General features: G+C 42.3%; 1 protein-coding gene and 1 long non-coding RNA gene across 5 annotated transcripts in view; one reads left to right on the plus strand and one right to left on the minus strand.

The window, feature by feature from the left end:
* Positions 1 to 19,226, plus strand: part of TTC7A (tetratricopeptide repeat domain 7A) — a 189,829-nt gene that overhangs the window by 56,133 nt on the left and 114,470 nt on the right. For all 4 annotated transcript variants that reach the window (XM_068423941.1, XM_068424103.1, XM_068424014.1 and 1 more), the window contains exons 11-12: positions 4,900 to 5,004; positions 15,785 to 15,902. In XM_068423941.1, the coding sequence (XP_068280042.1) occupies positions 4,900 to 5,004; positions 15,785 to 15,902 (223 nt within the window). The remainder of the gene's footprint in view (positions 1 to 4,899; positions 5,005 to 15,784; positions 15,903 to 19,226) is intronic.
* Positions 5,176 to 11,416, minus strand: LOC137677055 (uncharacterized). Its single transcript, XR_011050212.1, has 2 exons — positions 11,141 to 11,416; positions 5,176 to 5,308 (listed from the first exon to the last, which is right to left on the minus strand). It is a non-coding gene; the product is annotated as an uncharacterized lncRNA (long non-coding RNA).

Below are 19,226 nucleotides of genomic sequence, written 5' to 3' on the forward strand. Positions count from 1 at the left end.
TTTATAGCTAGGTGGCTGTGAATCCCAGGACAGAGGGAATACTAATTCTTACATAATAATGAAAGATTTCTCCCCCTTCCCCACAATCCCTTTGAGATAGTGCGGTTTTTAAAATCAGACAGGACGATGCTAGAAATAAAGCAGTACTAGTTGTGGAGATTCATCTGTGTATTAAACTGCCAGCTTGGGAATGAGGCTGTCTACCAAAACTACCACCTTGAGGAACATTTTTCCCTCTGGCTGAAAAGTATTACTGAGGCAGCAAAAAAGTAGAAAGGTTTTTGGAACCTTTGCAAGAGAAGAGCAACTGTTTATGGTGTGTCAACTCTGCCTGGCATGATTTACTGTCTGGAAATTCTTCTTCCTTTTACTTACATTTGTGGTTTCTTTATCTTCTAAATATGAAACGAATCTCTGATGTCCTTCTTTTGTTGCTTTGGTATGGTGGGAGAGAAGAGGAGGGGAAAGAATGAAAATTGTGTTGGAGTGAGCTAGGAAAACCAGCATTTGGGCAGCATCTGTCTGTTTACCATAATTGATGGCAAGATCTCTTGAGCCTTTTGGAAAAGTAAGAAAGAGAATTAACTGTAGACTATTCTTCATTTTCTGCTGCTTTACTATGCTTTACTATATAATTAGTAAATGGGGAATGGGAGTTGTATTTGGATAGAAGTTTTTCTTTACATTTTACTCCCTTATAGGATTCAAAACCAAGGCTGCTGTAATTACTTAGGGGGAGGTGTCCTCTCCATCCTTCTCCTTCCCCATAGCTTCCTTGTGATTTCTCACTGCAGATCGAGAAGTGCCCCTCTCCGTATTGGATGTGGTACATAGAGCTCTTTCAGAGGTCTATATCGAAAGTAGCCATTTGTCAGCATTGCTTGCTACTTCCCAGCGACTGCCTTTCCTAATTTTCGTTCTGCAGAAGAAAAGTATCGTATGCAAGTAGATTAGGTGAGGAGAACATTGACAGAGAAGACCAGCTTCCTATAGATACTGGATTTAAATATGGAACAGCAGTGCCATTCCCTTCCCCTTCTCCACTGCAAAAAAACAGAGTTGTTGGTATGTGAAGGATGGAGATGCCCAACTCAGGTAACTGAAGTTCTTAAGTCCCTTACACAGTTCACCTTTTTTTCTTTTTGAGGGCTGAACATTCCCATTAAAGCAGCGTTTTCACTCCATAACCTGATTTGAGCTCTGTGCTTTGTTGGTCATAACAAAGGGGAGGATGGTCATGAATCTCTTTAACCCTGATCAGGTTCCCAAGGCTGAGAAATCCTACATTGGACCTCCCATAAACAAAGCTGAAACCCCCATGAGGCAGCTGTTGGCAAGCTTGCCATTTCTTCAAACCGTGTCTGTTTCACGGGTTTATGTGTGTTTGAGACTTAAAAGCCTTTTTCCCAGAGAAAGGCAAAATGAGACCCAGAGGCAAATACCTAGTTTTCTGAAATCCTTGGGAACTGGTTCCAGTGTAGTCATTATAATCCAGCAATTAGCAAGCTAAACAGAAACCCTGGCTTGCATTTTTATGTGAGTCCCTCTGAAGCTCAGAATTGTGAGTAGGAAGCATGCACTCGCTTGGAGTTCAAGCTCTTCTCTTCTCAAAACATGCCTCACCAATAAATCTAATTATTGTTGCCTTGCAGTGAATCTCACAAACAATGCGCTTGGCTGCCTGGTCCACCCACTCTAAGTGAAAGAATATGTACATTTTAATTATCAGATTATTTCAATGTTACACAAACACTGTTTCATATTAAATACTTTTACATACCATTGACATCTGTAATCAATACTGAGTGGATGATATTTGTTCTCTGCCTATTAATGTCTGTAATTAATATCTTTAAAACACCTTGATATTATATGTCACACCAGTCTCCCCTAAGTAAGGTCACTGTGGGAGTGGGATATTCTTTCTACCATCATTCCTTGGCTAACATTTTCATCATCTATATATAATTTCTGCTGCGTAAAGTTTTCAAGGTGAAATTATCTCTTTAGGTCTCTTTAATTTTTAAAATGCAGCTGGGGAGAAAGGCTTCATGCTACCCTGTTTCTAAAACCACTTCTGCCCATATGTTTAATTGCAAATTTTATAAACTTCTTTAAAGTTACATAACTTTGTAAATGTTTTAGAAGCAGTGTGGAAACTGTGGCTCTTGCTCTGTAAATGAATGTTCAGCAGCAAATGAGTGCAAGTGATAAAGTGACTCTGCACATGAGGTGTTTAGGTGTAGGCACAGGGTGGGATTTTCTGCTTTGCGGGATTCAGCAGTCACTGTTTTGCAGTTACTTCCTGACCAGACTCAGGACAGACATGAGAAGTGCTCCGGGGTTTGAGGGTAGCGGAGGCTGCAGGGTTGGCTCGTGTCCTGAGGACCAGCCTTACTCAATGGACAGGTTGCGGATGGGGAGGCAGCGGAGTTCAAGAGGAGCTAGCAAGGAGCCGGGTTGTACTACTTCTCTTGTGGTGTATGTAGACCCTGGAAGGTCCTGCAGCTATGGCCCAAGGTAGGATAGGCCTGTGACTGCTCTAGTTTGTGCTAGTGCTGGCTGTGCTGGCCAGTGGGGCAGCTGTCACCAGCTCCCAGGTGCATCCTGCTTTCCCTGCAGTTGCACTGCCGATGGGGACCTGAGAAACCACCACCGAGTTCGGTTTGTTTCTGAAAGTATTGGCACTGGGCAGTGTACAGTCTTTTACATACGTGGCCTTTTCAGTTCACTTTCATGTTGAGATGACAAGGGTTGTGGGGGGGAGGTTCAGCTGCAGATACACCGACGAGCAAGGTGCATGTTGTCCTGCTCTACTCTTGGGTTTCTCTTGTCTGGAAACACCTGTGAGGCTGGAATATAGGTAGGAGGGCAAGATGATGATGTGCCAGGCTAGGACCCTTATGTGTTATGCTTGCATTTCCAACATGTTCGGCAGTGCTACTGGGAATACCAGCTGCCTGCAGTGCAGGTAGTGTTCTGTGAGAGAGAGGAATAAGATGCCATTAAAACCTGAGACAGTACTTGTTCTGAACAAATAGGTGTCAGGGAGGTTCATTCTGAGGGATGCTGGTCACCCCGTGACAGCAGAGCACAGCGATGTGTTTCTTCCATTGCTTAGGATTGAATTACCCAAGTCTTTGTTTCTGAGAATAGTGAGGTAATGGTTTAAGCTCTAGGACAAAGTTTATTGATTCCCATCTTTGCTCTGAGACAAGTTTACTTCTGGCTTTAAGCAAATTGTGCATTTGGAATTGTAAAATAGCAAATATTTCCTTACTTTTATTGATGCTACCTGATGCTCTAGGTAGGTGGGAGCAGCCTTGAGAACATAGGGCGTGCTGTTGCTCCTCTTCAGACCACGCAGCAGGTACCCAAGGTCTTCAAGCAGGAGGGTTTGCTCTCCGCTGCTGTGGAGCTCGTGTCTTTGGTTACGAAAACCATCTTTGCCGAGGCATGGGCAGGGCTGCTGTACATCTGTTTCTCCCTTTTCCAAGGCTCCCTTCCAAGCAAATTTCTACATAGACTTTTGAATCCCATAGCAAGAAGTGGACCTTCAGTCCTATGGAGAAAGGAGGTGGCAAGCGCAGCCTGCTTTGGTGTGGTGTGAGGGAGGGGGAGTGCCAATGGCCGGTGGGAGCATGAAGCTGCGGTGCAGGGCTGTGGGGGATTGGAGCAGGCACCAGACCCCGCCACATGTGCTGGTCACAGCTCTGGTGGGGAGAGCCCTTGGGGGTCAGGGGCAAGAGGACATGGCCAGGACCTGACAGGAGTAGTGGTTAGTTGACTGCAAGATTCTGTTGCTTCTCTCCTCTAATATGGAAAGTCCATGACTATTTAATGTGCTTCTGAGAGGGAACACTGAGTGGGAGGGGCCTGTGTATGTCTTGGGACCATGTGGAAGTGTTTGGGAGGAATGGGGCATGTAAGGAGAAATTCTGAGAGAAGAAAACTTCCCCTTGAGCTCAAGGATGAGAGAATTTGTGGGGGATCCAGGGTCAGCAGTGAGGAGGGTTGGAAACGTGAAAGAAACTGTGGTCCAGGTGGGGTGGGCTAGGAGACTGTGGCAGGGAAACTGTCACCTCCTCATCAGCTCACAAGACCTTCTCACCAGCATCTCAGACCAGAGCTTTCCTTATTCCCATTTAAACCTTCTGAAATGTGGCAGCCATGAATATGTGCTGTAAAAAGCAATGTTTGTAGAGCACATCGAATCAAAAGGTCTGTGTAACTGCTAATCTTAATAAACATGATTCATTAATGGTAAGCTAACACCAGAAAGACAGCAAGAGTTTTATGGGCTTTCTTTCCAACATGTGGTACTCGGACCACCCGCTGAACAGTGTGTTGCTCTGCAGTTGCCTGCTCCGCCCTTTGTGGGGTGAGATGTCAGTTGTATTCTTGTATGTTCTGAAACTGGAGAAGACACAAAAAAATCTACAGAGGCGATTACTTGAGCTGCACATACCTCTTTCTGAGTAGAGTTGGCCTAAAATGTTAACGTACTGGGGATGAGCTCTCTATGATCTTTTCTGGCTTACTGCAAGATGGTTGTGCGTGAGGAAAACTATAGCAGAATTCTTGCGAATTGAGAGGGCAGAGTTAAAATACCCAGTGTGTTAATGGCCGAGGAAGACTGTTTCTTGTAAAGTGCACAGCCAGGGCTGTTCTTTGGCGTGTTTCCTCTGAGCGTGGGAAGAGTGTGTGTTTGTGGGCGCATGCGTGCACACGTGTGTCTGTGTGTGTGGAGGTGGGAATAAAGTTGCTAACTTGTTGCTGACATGATTCTTCATAGCACTCCTTTGTACATTTCACTGAAATATCTTGCTTAGACTCTGTAACAGCATTGTCTAATCAGCCTTTTTTATTTCCTCCTCCTCTCTCCCTCTCCTCCTCCAGTCAGCATATGCTGTGTCAGTGCTCAAAGAGTGTGCTAAACTGCGACCTACAGATCCCACCGTTCCTCTTCTGGCTGCCAAGGTCTGCATTGGGTCGCTGCACTGGGTAAGCAAGCTGATGCAATTCTTATTATGTAATGGATCAGGTGCTGCAGGGACAGTGCCACAGTGTAGTTGCAGTGGGGAGAAAGGGAATCCCTGTTAAAAATCATACACACATGCATGCCTTTAAAAAAAAAAAAAAAACAAAAAGAAAAATGAATAACCCAGCAAGAAATTTTGCGGTGAGTCACTGAAATGCGTTTCACTGGCACATTAAACAAAGGAGGAGGAGGGGGAAGCCATCACAGCTATTCTGGGGACTGCTTCTTCAACTGAGTGTTGAGTTGAATCAGCCACTCTTGTAGCCCCTGGAAGACAAAAGGTAATAGTAAGTGGACTGTCAGATAGTTCAGGTCTGCTGGACAACTCAGTCCTTTGTTCTTGAAGTTGCTGTGTCAGTGTTTTCTGTTCTGGATGTGTTAATGTATGCCCCAGAAGCAGAGTGGGAGTGGAAGTCTGCGCCTGTGAAATTCTGATTATCCCAAGGAGCAGAAACATCTGTCAGTCTTTTGCTGCTTGGTTTAATTAATTGAATGGCAGCCTGCTGTTTTCACCTGTCCTCACCACGAGGTGTCCCTGCAGTCAGGAAAGGATTATAATTGCTATTACAAGTAAAACAAAGATAGAAAAAAAAGCATGAAAGAAAATACTAGAAGAATCTGTTCAGATTTTCATTAAAAATTGTAGGGGCTAGATTTGCTGCTGTTGTGTCCTCCTCCACCCTGCCTCCCCATCTTCTACATCCCTATCTGATGAAAGTTGGTATTCAGCTGAACTTAACTGAGCTGTGTCAGTTTACACTACAGTCAGTGAGGAGATCTGGTTAAGTATGTTTTTGAATGAACTATGCTGTTCAAACTACAATGGTTAAACTCATATGTGAGCGAGCAAAAACTGGTATCTTGTTCTAGGAAAAATCTTACAGGTCTGAGGGCCTTGAAGGGAATCCTTGCTGAACCCACCCAACCTTCCTGTTTTCTCTATATGGAGCAATTTAACTCTCTTGTATCCCTAGCTCAGTATCTAAATTTTGAGGGCTGAAAGTCATACAGTGTTATAAAATAACACAGTGAATGCTTTGTTGTTTGTTTTTTTTTTTTAATAAAGCAAATAAGGTTTTTTTTCTGATTCTCAGGGATGTTAAAACAATATGAAAGCCAGGTATTACAGCTGTGTTGAACACTTATTAGTATCTCTGGCAAAGTTTTCAAAGCAAGGTCAACTTGTCATTAGTCTAAAACTTCAGCAAGTATATTGATAATTTTTACCCTGTAGACCTTGAAGCTAGAGGAACTTCATGGGCTAAATTCCTGCATTCACCTGGAGCCATAGTGAGGGACTGCAAGACTCTGACAGCTTCCCCTGGCAGTTCTGCTGTCTCAGTGATTGCCAGGAGGCAAAAAAATTAAAACCCAGCAGAACAGTTGTGTTAAATGTGAGGAAAACCTTTCTTTGCAATCAGGCTAGTTTTTGTCTAGGAGCCTGAATTTTCATATAGGAGACAAACTTGGGATCTCCATATTGCAAATAAATCTTTTACTCTTCTGCCTTCCTGCTCTGTGAACATGAATCCAACAAGGGGAAGGCACTGGAGCCATGAAGCCAATGGGGAAAGATGCTCTGTTGGACCTGGTACTTACACACAAGGAAGAACTGTTTGGGAACGTCAAGTTTGGGGGCAGCTTTGACTGCAGTGACTACAGGGTGGTGAAGTTCAGGATCCTGAGAGAAGGCAGCAAGGCAAATAGCAGAATGGTCCGTTCAGATGTTCTTTGACTGACTCTGACCACTTCTAAACACAAATAGTGACTTCAAGAAGTCTGTGGTCTCTTGATACTTGCTAAACATGTGACCTCTGCCATACCTAGCCTTTGGACAAAATTGAAATACAGTGAAGGCATATTGTGAGACTCCATGCTAAAATCAAGATCCCTGGAACGTTCTTATCTTTAACAGGAGCAATGAAGTTTTGACGGAGGTACTCTACCAAACACTGGGTCATTGATGTGTGTTGAGGTGAAAGGACAAGATTTCTGTACTCTGAGAAAAGAAATGTCGTAGAATCCCTTTTCTTTCATGTGCTACCCTGGTGTTTATGCAGCTCTCACTACTGAGGACTACATTTCAAATGGTGCCATTAAGGTCCACTAACTTTGATGGATGAGGAGTTGAATGTGAAATTATGAGCCCAAATTGAAGATGCTGCTATGCCAGGAAATGGGCAGAGTCAGGATTTGTCGTTCTCATTGGTGCTTTCCCCAACATCTCTTTGGATCCTCTAGCACAGCTAGCATATAAAGAATACCTTGTTATAGAGACATTTAGAAAAGAAGGTGAGACTGTAATTCAGTCAACTCTGTCCTCAGGCAATCCAGTATCTCCAGACGTTTCATACGTGGCAGAGCTGATAAAGCAACAGTCTAACACTAAAAAGTAGGAGAAAGAACGGGAAAATGAGCTGGTTTTGATTATTGCAAAGTAAGAGGGTGATTTCGTCTATCTACTGCTTTTTCATTGTGTGAAACACTTTTTAGCGTTTTTCAGTCAGACCCTGGCTCAGAGCTGGGGGGCAGTATGAAATACAAACATGAGTTCACAAGAGGGTAATTTTACTGTAGCTCTCTAGAGTGCAACCTTATGAACTAAAACCAAATTAAAAAGATTCCTCTTCCCTCTTCCTTTCACTTAGTGACCTATGTTCTACCCTGATACCAAAGTTGATGATAGTATAGAAGAGTTTTAATTAAAGGGATTCAGAGGGAAGTCGGAGCATGTTTTAAAAGAACTGAAATGATAGGTTCCTACATCTCATAGTCAAAGGGATGCTTCTGATATTATGGGCAAACTCCTGTGCCTAATAAAGACCTTCCTGCTTAGCAGACCTGTTTTTCTAAATGTCATCCTTACAGTAATTATTTGCATTTAAATTACATGGCAATCAAATCAGAATTGAATCATTTAAACTGGAAGTGAACAAGCTGATCAATGCCAGTATAAACAGAAAGGAGGATAGACATGGCATGGGAACAGTCTAACAGACAAATATTAACAGTTACAAATACTCAAATATATCTTGCTTTTCAGAACATATAAAATATGATTAATTTCTCAGTTAGGAAATATATCTATGTACTTGATTGCTGGCTAGGCAGGAAAAGGGTAAAATCAGATCACCATTTATCTAAATGAAACAGCTAATTTATATGCCCTGCATCTATCTACTATGTGCTTTTGGTGCAGTATTGTACTCAGTTTGTTTATGGTCCATGGACAAGCAGTACTTCAGTCTTATTTCAGTTACTAGCAATAAAAAAAAAAAAAAACCAAAACACTTATGCAGCTGGATAATTACAGAATGTCATAAGGAGCACAGAACAGTTTCTTTCCTGATTAATCTAGTGGTCATTTAACTCGTTTTTCTGGCTTTGTACATGGTGTCCCAGCACACTTTAAGAACCAGGGAAAACAAAAAATTAATTGAAATGTACCATAGCGATTTACAACATTGAGGATGCTCAGATCTCATCTACGAAATAATCTCTCAATGCAGAACAAATCTAAGTAGAAATATGCATACATTCATACTGTGCCATGCAAATCAATATATAACAGAGCCTGATGTGGAAAAGAACTAAACGCCTCCAGCTTCTGTTGTGACAATATGACCAGATTATTAGCTGATGTAAGTTGGCACTACTCCACGGGTGTATTACTGGCACCACGCTGGCTTACATCAGCATATCATCTGCCCCATCAACCGTTAGCTGTCAGGTTTGGGCTTGCAGTAAACAACTGAGTTGATATAAGCAATGTTTTGGTTACTGTTTTCAGAATTACAGGTTTTCACAAATTAAAAAAAAAATGCAGAGTGAACAGTAAATTAATACTTCATTAATTCTAAAGCTTATATCAGTTGTCTTGGAGCACCAGAAAAGCTCCAAAACTAGTGCACCTATATAGACCACACTTGTCTGGTTAGGATGTGTCTGGACCTGTACTTAATAAAGCTCATGAGATACAAAAGTTTTCAGCAAAGTTGGGACTTTTATACTGTATCTAGCGCATTACACGGGTGTTTTAAATGTCTTTGTAGTGGGCTCAGAATTATTTTTAAGGTATCATGCTGCCTAGCCTTCCAGTTTGCTAGGGTGTCAGCACAACAGTTTGCTGAACTCACATGTGAATGATTCTAGCAAGTGAACACAAAGCCGGTTTGTGTTTAGCCAGCTGTCTTTTAGCTTTCCAGAATGCACTATGAAGGTTTTGACTATTGGAGTTCAGAGTATTGTTTTAAATTTTCATAGTAAAATTGATATAGCTTACAGTAGAATATATCCATACTGAGCTTGTCCTGCCTTGGTCAACTATAAATTTAGAGTTCCACTTACTAAAAGGCTTGCTGCAATTTCCTCTTTCACTCAGCCTTCCCTGGCACAGCCTCAGCTGAATGCTCACTTGCCTATTTTGGCAGTGACTTTGCGTTGCAGCATGAGTTGTTGTTTTTAATAGTGCAGTACAGTTAATTTCACTACTAATCTAGGTTCTCCAGGACCCTCTTATGGCAGGTGTTGTGAAAATACTCAAACCAGAACTTCTGCCTACAGGCAAGTGTTATATACTGACTTTCTCCATTTAGGAGCCTTATTTAAAGGCATTTATGGTTACTATGATGCTTTCTTGTGCCTTCTAATCCATTGATTTCAATGGAGGCACGTTGAAAACTTTGTAAATACACATAAAGACAAATAGACTATAGTCCTAGGATAGGCTTGAATCTTCTAGGAGTCTGGTCTGACAGTAGGAAGACATGAGGCATGTTCTTACTATTTTCATTGCCCCACAGTCGATACCACAGAAATAGTAGTAGTGTGCTAAACTTCTGTAGCACCAAACGATGCCAGTATTGCCAGCTAGTATGAGCTTTTGGAGGGACTTCACCCCATGGCAAAAGCTGCAGCGCAAGATGGTGCTGTGCATCCCAGACATTCCCCTCATTGTTTTTAACTCACCAATCTTAGTGTGCACAGTGAAGTGCTCTGATCCAGTACCTTGCCTGGAAGACAGAGATCATGCCATCAGTTAGGGAAAGGGAGAAGAGAGTGGGGTCAGGCTGGGCCAGTCCAGGCTATGCATGGAGTCATAAAAAGTGAGTACGACATACCATGAGGTCAATACATCATGGGGGTGGGAGGGGAGGTTGGCAGGATGGAGATTTAGAGCTGCATACTTCTGAGGTAACAGCTTATCATTCATTACTTTCACAGACCACTTAATCCGAGAGTGCTTCTCTCTCCTTCTGTCCGTTGTTGACCCTGTCACTATAGATGATAAATGCTGTGCATGTGCCTGTACCCAGTTGCCTAGGAGCCCTGGAGTTGCATGGAAATGCTTAGGTCTTACTGCAGTATGAATAAGATTGAAAGATCAAATCTAGTCCCATTATCGGATTTATTCTGCCTGCTGAGCAGACACTCTAGAGGACTGACATCGCTAGAGCGAGAGGCTACTGAGAAGGCAGTGAATGGTAAGGAGCTACTAGAGATTTCTTCCATCTTTTAAAAGACATTCTCGCTTACCTCACAGCTACTGTTATTGGGGCAGTCCCGAGGGTTTTACACATCAAAAATGACCAAGAATTTTGCCTTCTATACATCTCCCTTGTGAACAAACCACTCTTGCTACAGTGGAGGAAAGGCCCAAGTATTCCTAAATGCTGGGGTCTGTGCTTACATGCAGAGTAAGTTGGGCTTAGTACTGGTGACACATGGAGAAAATGCTGACTAGACCAACAAACAGAAAGCACAGGATTTTTTTTTTTCCTGACATATGTAACATGATTCACTCTGTATGCTGTAAACAGCTGTGGGACAAAACCTTTCCATCATTCTATGCCTTATTGGCCACTTTCTTTCTGTGCATTTTTCCTCTTCTCATTCTCTTTTCCCAATATTTCATTTTTTATCCTCTTTGAATTAGTCTCTATAGCTACAACCCAGTATAATGAAAATGATAAGAAGAGGTCAATCCAACTAGTTACATGCATAATTTTGCATAGATATGCTTTCTGTAGGATTTGGGTCTCTTATGTGCTTGGGTATGCCTCAGTCTCACCGGTTTTCAAACTACCCTGCTTCACTAACCTTGTCTGCTGCCTTAAGTCCAGTGTCACTTGATGTGTTTCCTGCCTCCTCCCTTGTGCACTCCTCTTTCAGCGCAGTGAGATGCCATTTCCATGCTGCTGTACATCATCAATTTGCTTGTCCTCAATTGTTCTAAATCCATGCTGGTGAGAACTGTAGCTCCCACTTATAGTACTGGAGGGTGTTGATTCAGTGGGGTAGGGCTTGAGCTTTTCTAAAAACAAGCTGGGTGGCAGTTGGAAACCAGCTGGGTGGCGACAGGCCAGGGGACAGCACCTGCTGTTCCCCACTCCCTTGTCAGTATGCCCCCAGGCTTGGCTCGAGCACACACCAAAACCTGCAGTCAAATAACAAGGGTGGCTGAAACAGCCACTCTCTGTTTCAGGGAAAACATCCCTCAGGGTTATGCACCTAACAACTGTTCCTTTTCCATCAAAGATGATGGAGGGGGTGGAAGGGGGGGAAAAAAAACAAACAACCCCACAGTATTACAATCTTATCGGTGTCAACTCACAGTTTGGCAGCCTGTTTCTCTCCAGGTGCCACGTGTGTGCTTGTTTCTGGTGTGGTGGAGAGGTTGCTTAGCTAGTGTTTCCAGGTGCCTCCTGATAGTTTATACAGCTTGAGTTCAAAATACAAAAAGTTCCTTTTAGGTTGTTTTTTCCCCCCACACCTGCTTTCTGAGCTTTCTTCCATGCAGGTCTTGGAGACAGGGAACATCTCCCTTCAACCTGTGGTGCTGTCCTTCTCTCCACTAGCTATTCGGTGCAAAACTCGCAGGAAAATGTAAGAACAGTAAGGGCCAAATCAGAGGTATATCTGCGTGGCTTTGAGACTGTTTTTTGCTTGCATTTGAGAGAATAACAAGTAGTGATTCTAAGGAAACTGAACTCAAGCTGTTAACCGACACTCTTGATGCCCAAAGAAATATCTTTTGTATGGTGCTGGGAGCTGCCATTGGTGCTGCTAGCGATCAGGTAACAGCAGTATGCTGTGCATTTTCTAATCACAAAGTGATGCTGTGCCATGCCTGCTGTGGGGGAGGACATGTGGCATCCTGTGGCTTAGAGCTTACTAGCAAGGGCCTATAAGTTGAAACAAGTTTTCATCCATGATCTTTGCCCTTCCAATGCTGTGTTATGTCACCTTAAGGCTGGAGTTCTCTGAAGTGAATGAACCATTTAGGATTCCCTTCCTATTGAGGCTGGCCCCTGGCCTGTGCCGTAGGAGTAGGAACAGACATCTGATTATCCTGATGAGCTTTCTGCCACTTAGCTCACTTCTGAGTACCCCAAGCTCACAACTTCTGGGAGTCCCACAGGGTAAGACTTCACATACCTGGCACCACATGGGGAGAGGAGAAAGGGGGAGCAGCTCCTGCTGCTTCAGGTCATATGGCAGCACGCAGGAGCTGCAGCTGAGAATGGTTGTATCTGGTGGGGTTCCAGAGGGGTTGATGCCTCATTTGGAGGCCTTCCTCCCCTCCCTTTCCCATCACTGCAGCACAGAGTGGAGACATCTCATATGCTTAAGGACCCCCACGGACACAGCTTTACTGGCAGATTACAGCTCAGGCTCATTACTGGTCCCTCAGGTGTATGGAGAAGGCATTTTCACCCAGACTGCAATCCAGTAAGGGCAATTTGCATGGGAGAGTTGAAACCTCACAGTGGGTGATATGAGTGAAAGGTTTGGCTTTTCACACTTGCCCAGAGTGATTGAAGAGTGGGAGAAGAGGGGGCAGATGGCAGCCACAGCAGGGCTGGCAGGGGAAGTGGCTGAGTGCAGTAAGAAGGAAAAGTAAATGCACTCATAAACAGAACCAGCTGTGCTGGAGTTTGTAAGGCCACTTATTTTCAAAGCAGCCTTCATCTGACCCAAGTTTGCATTCATGAGAATCTTTGTGGCCATTAGTGTTAGTACAAATAAATGTTTACAAGAATGTTTATGCTAGAAGTGCTCTTCCAGCCAATCTGAAAAGTTATGGTTTTAATTATTAATAGAGTAGATTAATCTGACACTCACAGGTGGCCCTGGATAACTGGCAGGCAAGAAAGCTGAATGGTGTGCTGCTGATTTATGCAGCATAGGCCATCAGTCAGAGACTGGAAACACCATCAGGTGACCATTCAGAGAAACAATGGAGCAAAACCTCTCCAATTTTAAATGTCTCCATTTCAACTCCAAACCTTTCATTTAATCTCTTTTTTTCATACACTCTACCCACCCCTACCCTTGTTCGCTAGTCATTAGAATTCCCTGTATAGCTCTTTTCTTCATCTAATGGAGACTTCTTGGACAAAAGTGTGTGTGGGGAGAAGAGGAGAAACAATGAAGAAAGAGAGTGCAAATATAGCTGTTCATGGTGGCAAAGAGCCACATAATTAATTTTCTGGCTGCAGAGCTTTCATGTCTTACATAAAAGTTCCTGAGAACTGAAGAATTCAGTTATTGTTTCATGGGAAGGTTTTTTTTCTTGTCTTTTTTTTTTTTTTTTCCCCCTGTGTGGCAAGTCATGGGACACTTTCTTCTTCCATTGTCCTAGGCTCTGGTCCAGAACACGCTTCAGTTTGTGACAGGGAAGTCATTAGGGCTACTGACAGGATTAAGAAATCTCCTGGAACAAACCTTGTCTTTCTGATGTGATCAGAGTTTGAAGGGTCTCATCTGAACACGGTTGAAGTCAGTAGGACTATTTCCAGTGTTTTCAGTAGACTTTGGATTATGTAGTTAAAGATAGTCCTTGCAATTTAGTTACTAGCCCCAAGTATGCCCCAAGGAGGTATTCCTGTTTCAATTAGTAGTTTCCAGATTCATGGTTGACTAGGCAATCAGCAAGATTGTAATGCTTTCATAGTGCTTTCCGGGAAGAGTTTGATGATAAAATATATGTTGGTCATTAAGCTGACTGATCTGAGGTTTCAGAAATTTGGGAACTATTGGTCTACATCTAGTTTGAATTGTGTGGCCTCAGGAAGCTGTACAAGTGAGGAAAAGACCCAAGGAACGGAGATCGCTTCTTCACTCACACTCTTCAGCCTTTCTTCTTGCTTACATTAACAGTAAATTTTTTCTTATGTTTGATATCATTGAACAAATACCAGCTCCTTTGTTTATGAAGCTGTTAGTTAATGTTGTCACATGAATGATGTAACTAGGAGGCCCATTGACAGCATAGTATCTCAAGCCAAGTAGATTCTGTTTGTAAGTAGTATATTAACGGATCACTGCAGAAGGGCAGTTTCTGGTCTGCTGGTACGTTTTGATTCCAGTTCGTTATGGGTGACTCCTTTTAGATGTTAAGGAACTATGAGGTGCTGAAATCTGACAAAGCTGAGTGTTAAGAGAGCGTGTTTCAGTTAACATCTGCAGTACTAAACTAAATCTAAAACAGTTGGATTTCAAACAAAAATGTATTTTCTCAAAATTAAACAACGCCATCCCAGAAAGTCAGTTGTCAGGTAACAAAAGTTTCCAAAAGGAGGATTTTTTGGATAGTGTAATGCTGTCTGGTTCTTGATTAGGGATGACTCTAGTTACGGTTGACAGGATCTGCAGACTGTGTTGTACAGAAATGAGGTCTTCCTGTAGGCTCTGTGTCTTTCAAACATTATCTACAGCTTTTGCCTCTACCTCTTCAACCTATACCTTTCCAGGAATGTACAGTCTACAGGTCTTAGTCTTTTCTACTTACGATGGGTGAGTGATGTTAATGAGAGTTTAAGGTTAGAAATGAGGAACACTCTATTCTGTAATAAAATATTCAAATTATTTTTTGTTTAAAATTCTCATTAACTCAGATTTCAAAGATACTAAAGCTTTGTATTTTCATTAGACTTAAGTCTGTGTGGTCAGCTGGAAAGGAAGGCTGGGCGGAGCAGTCTGTACTGTAGTAGAAGAGACCAGCTCATTTATTTCACCATTTTGGAGGCTGATCCTGAGAGGTCGTGACCGCTTTCTCTTCCCATTACATTCTGTAATATAAAATGCATTTTCAAGGAAATTGTGTCTTTGCAAAAGATGCAAAATGTGGCTAGTGCAGCATGAGCTGCTAAGGTAGTGTGGTATTTCAGATCAAAATTTGTGTCCTGAATTTGCTGCCTCCTCCTTGGGGCAGCAGAACTGCAAGCAGCAGCTGAACTTAGCTTGCAGTGGAATACTTTCTTGTTTTACTCTTGTAACGTTTTAAAAGGAAGTAGAATTTACTAAGGTTTAAAAACATTGTACAGCAAAACTAGATGGTCTTCCTTTGAAGGCAGAAACTTGTTAGACCTTTCAATGTACTGCTAGGGTAGTATGTAAGTAGCCAGTTGGTCCAACATTTGTATTTAAGGTTGCATGATTGAAGCATGCCTGAAGGGAAATATAAAAATAAGATGGTATCCTTCATTAACCTTAAACATCTGGAAATAGTTTGGAGTGGATGCTTAAAACAAAAAGAAAACTTTTCTCCAAACTCTGCCATGTGCACAAGGTCTGCTCATCTGGCCTTCTGCAGCCTCCTTTCTATAAGTGTTGACTGCGGTCACTGGAAGCCCTTGTATGAATGGCTCTGAGATCACTTAAAGGTAGGTTTCATGGGATAATCTTATTGAAGCAAGTATAGAGGAAATGCCTATAAGTCTCAACCTACCTTTTTTGCAGCTGGAAGAAGGAGAATACTTTGCTAAAATGGTGACAGACCTGGGTGAGGATGCTGGAGAGTCCCTAGCAAAGGGTTACTTGGCACTGGGCCTGACATACAGTCTTCAAGCTACTGATGGTGAGTTATCCTGTTTGTCAAGTATGTATATAGAAAGCATATATTCAAAATCTTCAGTGCAAGCAATGGAAATTTATTAGAAACACTGCTTTTAGTGCTGACTGGACATGGAAAACAATCAGACTGCAAGACAAACAGGGACTGTTCACTTGCTCAGAGAACTGTCTTCTATGGTAATAAAAGTGAAGTTTTTAGGTAAAGGAAGACATGCAAATCATTACTTAGGAGGTGATAATCAGACTGTAGCCAACAATGCTTGGTGTGCTTTACTTGGATATTTGTAATACAGTTCTTTCACTTATTTACACAACAAAAAGTCAAACTTTCCATCTGTTTTCATATTTTTGTCACCCACTCATAAATCACGTAAAGAAATACAATCCAAGAACTGGAATCAGAAATGCCTGACTTCAGTTCCTGGCGTGATACTGATTCCCCACAGAGATTCAACCTCTCTGTGATGTCGTTTCTTTCTCTGCTTAGAAGTAAACAAGATAAAAATATCTACCTCACTGGTACGTGTCGATGTTGACTAGATACAGACCACTGAATGTAAGAAGTATGGGGGGGTTTTTTGATGCCGTTTGCTTGGGTTTTGAATGACTAGACAATGGGCTCCTGCAGACTTGGTGCTTGGTAGCCAGAAGGGCTTGAAGTCCCAGTGTTTGGGAGAGTTCTAGCTCTGACCTTCATCAGGCTTACAGGTGGGAACAGTCTTTGTTTCTTCTATGACTTCTAATATAGGTAGATGACCGTCTAACATCGTTTCTTTGAATAATGGCTAAGCTAGTGTGTTTCCTAATCAATTTGGCAGTCCTGCCCACATGCCAAGCAATGGCTTTTCCGTCAGATGGGTCGCATAGGAACGAACCAAATTCTTCCAGCAAATGAGCCTAAAACAAAGCTAAAATGACTGTATGGTATCATGGAAGTATGCTGGCCTTGCAAGTTACACCAGAATTCTGCAAGGCATGTGTATGATGAAACGGCTTGTGCTCTTCAGTAGAGCAAGTTGGTGTGTTTTTTCAGCCGGCCGTATCTGATGAGCTGTTCTGAGAACTGCTTTCCAATGTGGAGGCTAACAGGCACTATAGCTCTCTTCAGTTCTGCATTTCTCTGCCTCAGAATAGTTCCCGCTAGAAAGTTCGTGTCAAGAAACATATGTCCTTCCTAGCCTGAACTTTCTCATATATGTATTTTTTTTTTAAGTTCATTAAACACTGAGTTCTGCTTAACAGCCTAGCTTTTTAGGGTGTTTTACCTAGATTTTGTTTAAACTATCCGTAAAGCTATACAAGATCCTAGAGACTATTTTCAGAGATAGAAGGTTTTCTGTGTTAGCCTATTACGATCTATTTGTTATCCTCAGTATGGAAAGGTGATTTCGAAAGAATGGAGTTGTAGAGGCATGTGCTGTCCTCTGGCCTTAAAAATACTTCGGTGTAGCAAAATCCAAGTTGGAAACTCTCCTTCTGGAAGAGAAATCTTCTCTGAGTTTTCAAGAGATTAGTTCGGATGTTGTAATAACTGTCCTTTTTAATGTAAAAGAAACAAGTCTTCACAAGAACTGCTTTGGATTTTCTTCCAGATTAGCATCTGATTTATGTTGTGAAACAGTGGAATATCTGCCTTCTCCTCGTATCTCTGGCCTTTAAGTCAATAGGACAAGTCACTCAGTTATTTGAGGGAAATCTGAAGAGTATATTTCCATCTTTCAGGTTATATTTTAATAAAATGGATTAAGTCCTTCAGAAGCACACTTGTGATGATCATGCATATGGAACAGCATTTTACTAGAAAATGTCAAATTTGCACTAATGAGACATTTTTCATAAGCTTCGTTAAAAGATAGCTTACCACAGTGAGGAAGCAAGAGTAGAACATGCTGAAAGGAACATAGCAACTCCCCTATGTAATCCTGCATCATACTGTCAATCTTGTTTATCGTTGTGTTTATACCAGTTCACAGTGACATATGCAGACACACAAACATCTGTGTATATATATATATATGACTTTCATAACTTTCCACTTGAGCTGACTTTCAGTGAGTCAGCATTTTCAATGGTAGCTAAGTGTTTCAGAGACACTTGACCAATTGACTTATAAAGCTTACAGCATTATATCAAGATGCCTTCCATCTAAGGTTAGGCTTTCTTATCACAGAATCACAGAACGGTTAGGGTTGGAAGGGACCTCTGGAGATCATCTAGTCCAACCCCTTGCCAAAGCAGGTTCCCCTAAAGCATGTTGCACAGGGTCGTGTCCAGGCACGTTTTGAATATCTCCAGAGAAGGGGACTGCACAACCTCCCTGGGCAGCCTGTTCCAGTGCTCTGTCACCCTCAAAGTAAAGAAGTTTTTCCTCATTTTCAGATGGAACTTACCGTGTTTCAGTTTGTGCCCATTGCCCCTTGTCCTGTCACTGGGTTACTACTGAGAAGAGTCTGGCCCCATCCTATTGACACCCGCCCCTAAGGTATTTGTAAGCATTGATAAGATCCCCCCTCAGTCTTCTCTTCTCCAGGCTAAACAGACCCAGCTCCCTCAGCCTCTCCTCATAGGAGAGATGCTCCGGTCCTCTGATCATCTTTCTAGCCTTCCGCTGGACTCTCTCCAGTTATCTTTCTTGAACTGGGGGGGCCCAGAACTGCACACAGTACTCCAGGTGTGGCCTCACTAGGGCAGTGTAGAGGGGGAGGATAACCTCCCTTGACCTGCTGGCTACACTCTTCCTAATGGTTATTTAATATATCCTTTTAGTAAATATTTCTCCTGTGTGGCAAAGGCGCTGAGGAATTGTAATAAAGCCTTTCCTTTGTGAACCTGAAAAAAACACTTGCTAAAAAGTGGAGTCAGAAGAGAAAATCCTACTGAATGACAATTCAAAGAACTTGTGGGAGCATTTGATAAAGTCACTTTATAAGTATTAGATTTACTCCTGGATGAAATAAGACTTCCTGAAACTTATGCTGAGTAGCAGTATGTGTAACTTCCTTGTTCTTAATGTCTAATTACATGTTTCTTGAAATAAGTCTCATTGAAGTAGCTGAAAGGTGTGTCCTCAGACACTTTTGTGTGAGCCACTTTTGTCTCACTCTTAGCACAAATCTCTTGTTCATACAGACATTCATACAGAATGTTCATCTATTGCTACGCTAAATTTTCTGCAGATCTGTTCCCAGTGGGTCAATATCAACAGCAAACCTTCCTCTTGTAGTTCCAGTTTTGACATAAGCTGTATTGTCAACTTTTTCCCCTTAGGTCTGGTGAAGAACCCATTGAAGACAGGGGAAGGTGAGATGAATTTAACAAAGGCTAAAGA

This window comes from Nyctibius grandis, chromosome 1, assembly GCF_013368605.1.
Source record: "Nyctibius grandis isolate bNycGra1 chromosome 1, bNycGra1.pri, whole genome shotgun sequence".
In the NCBI taxonomy this organism is placed as follows: Eukaryota; Metazoa; Chordata; class Aves; order Nyctibiiformes; family Nyctibiidae; genus Nyctibius; species Nyctibius grandis.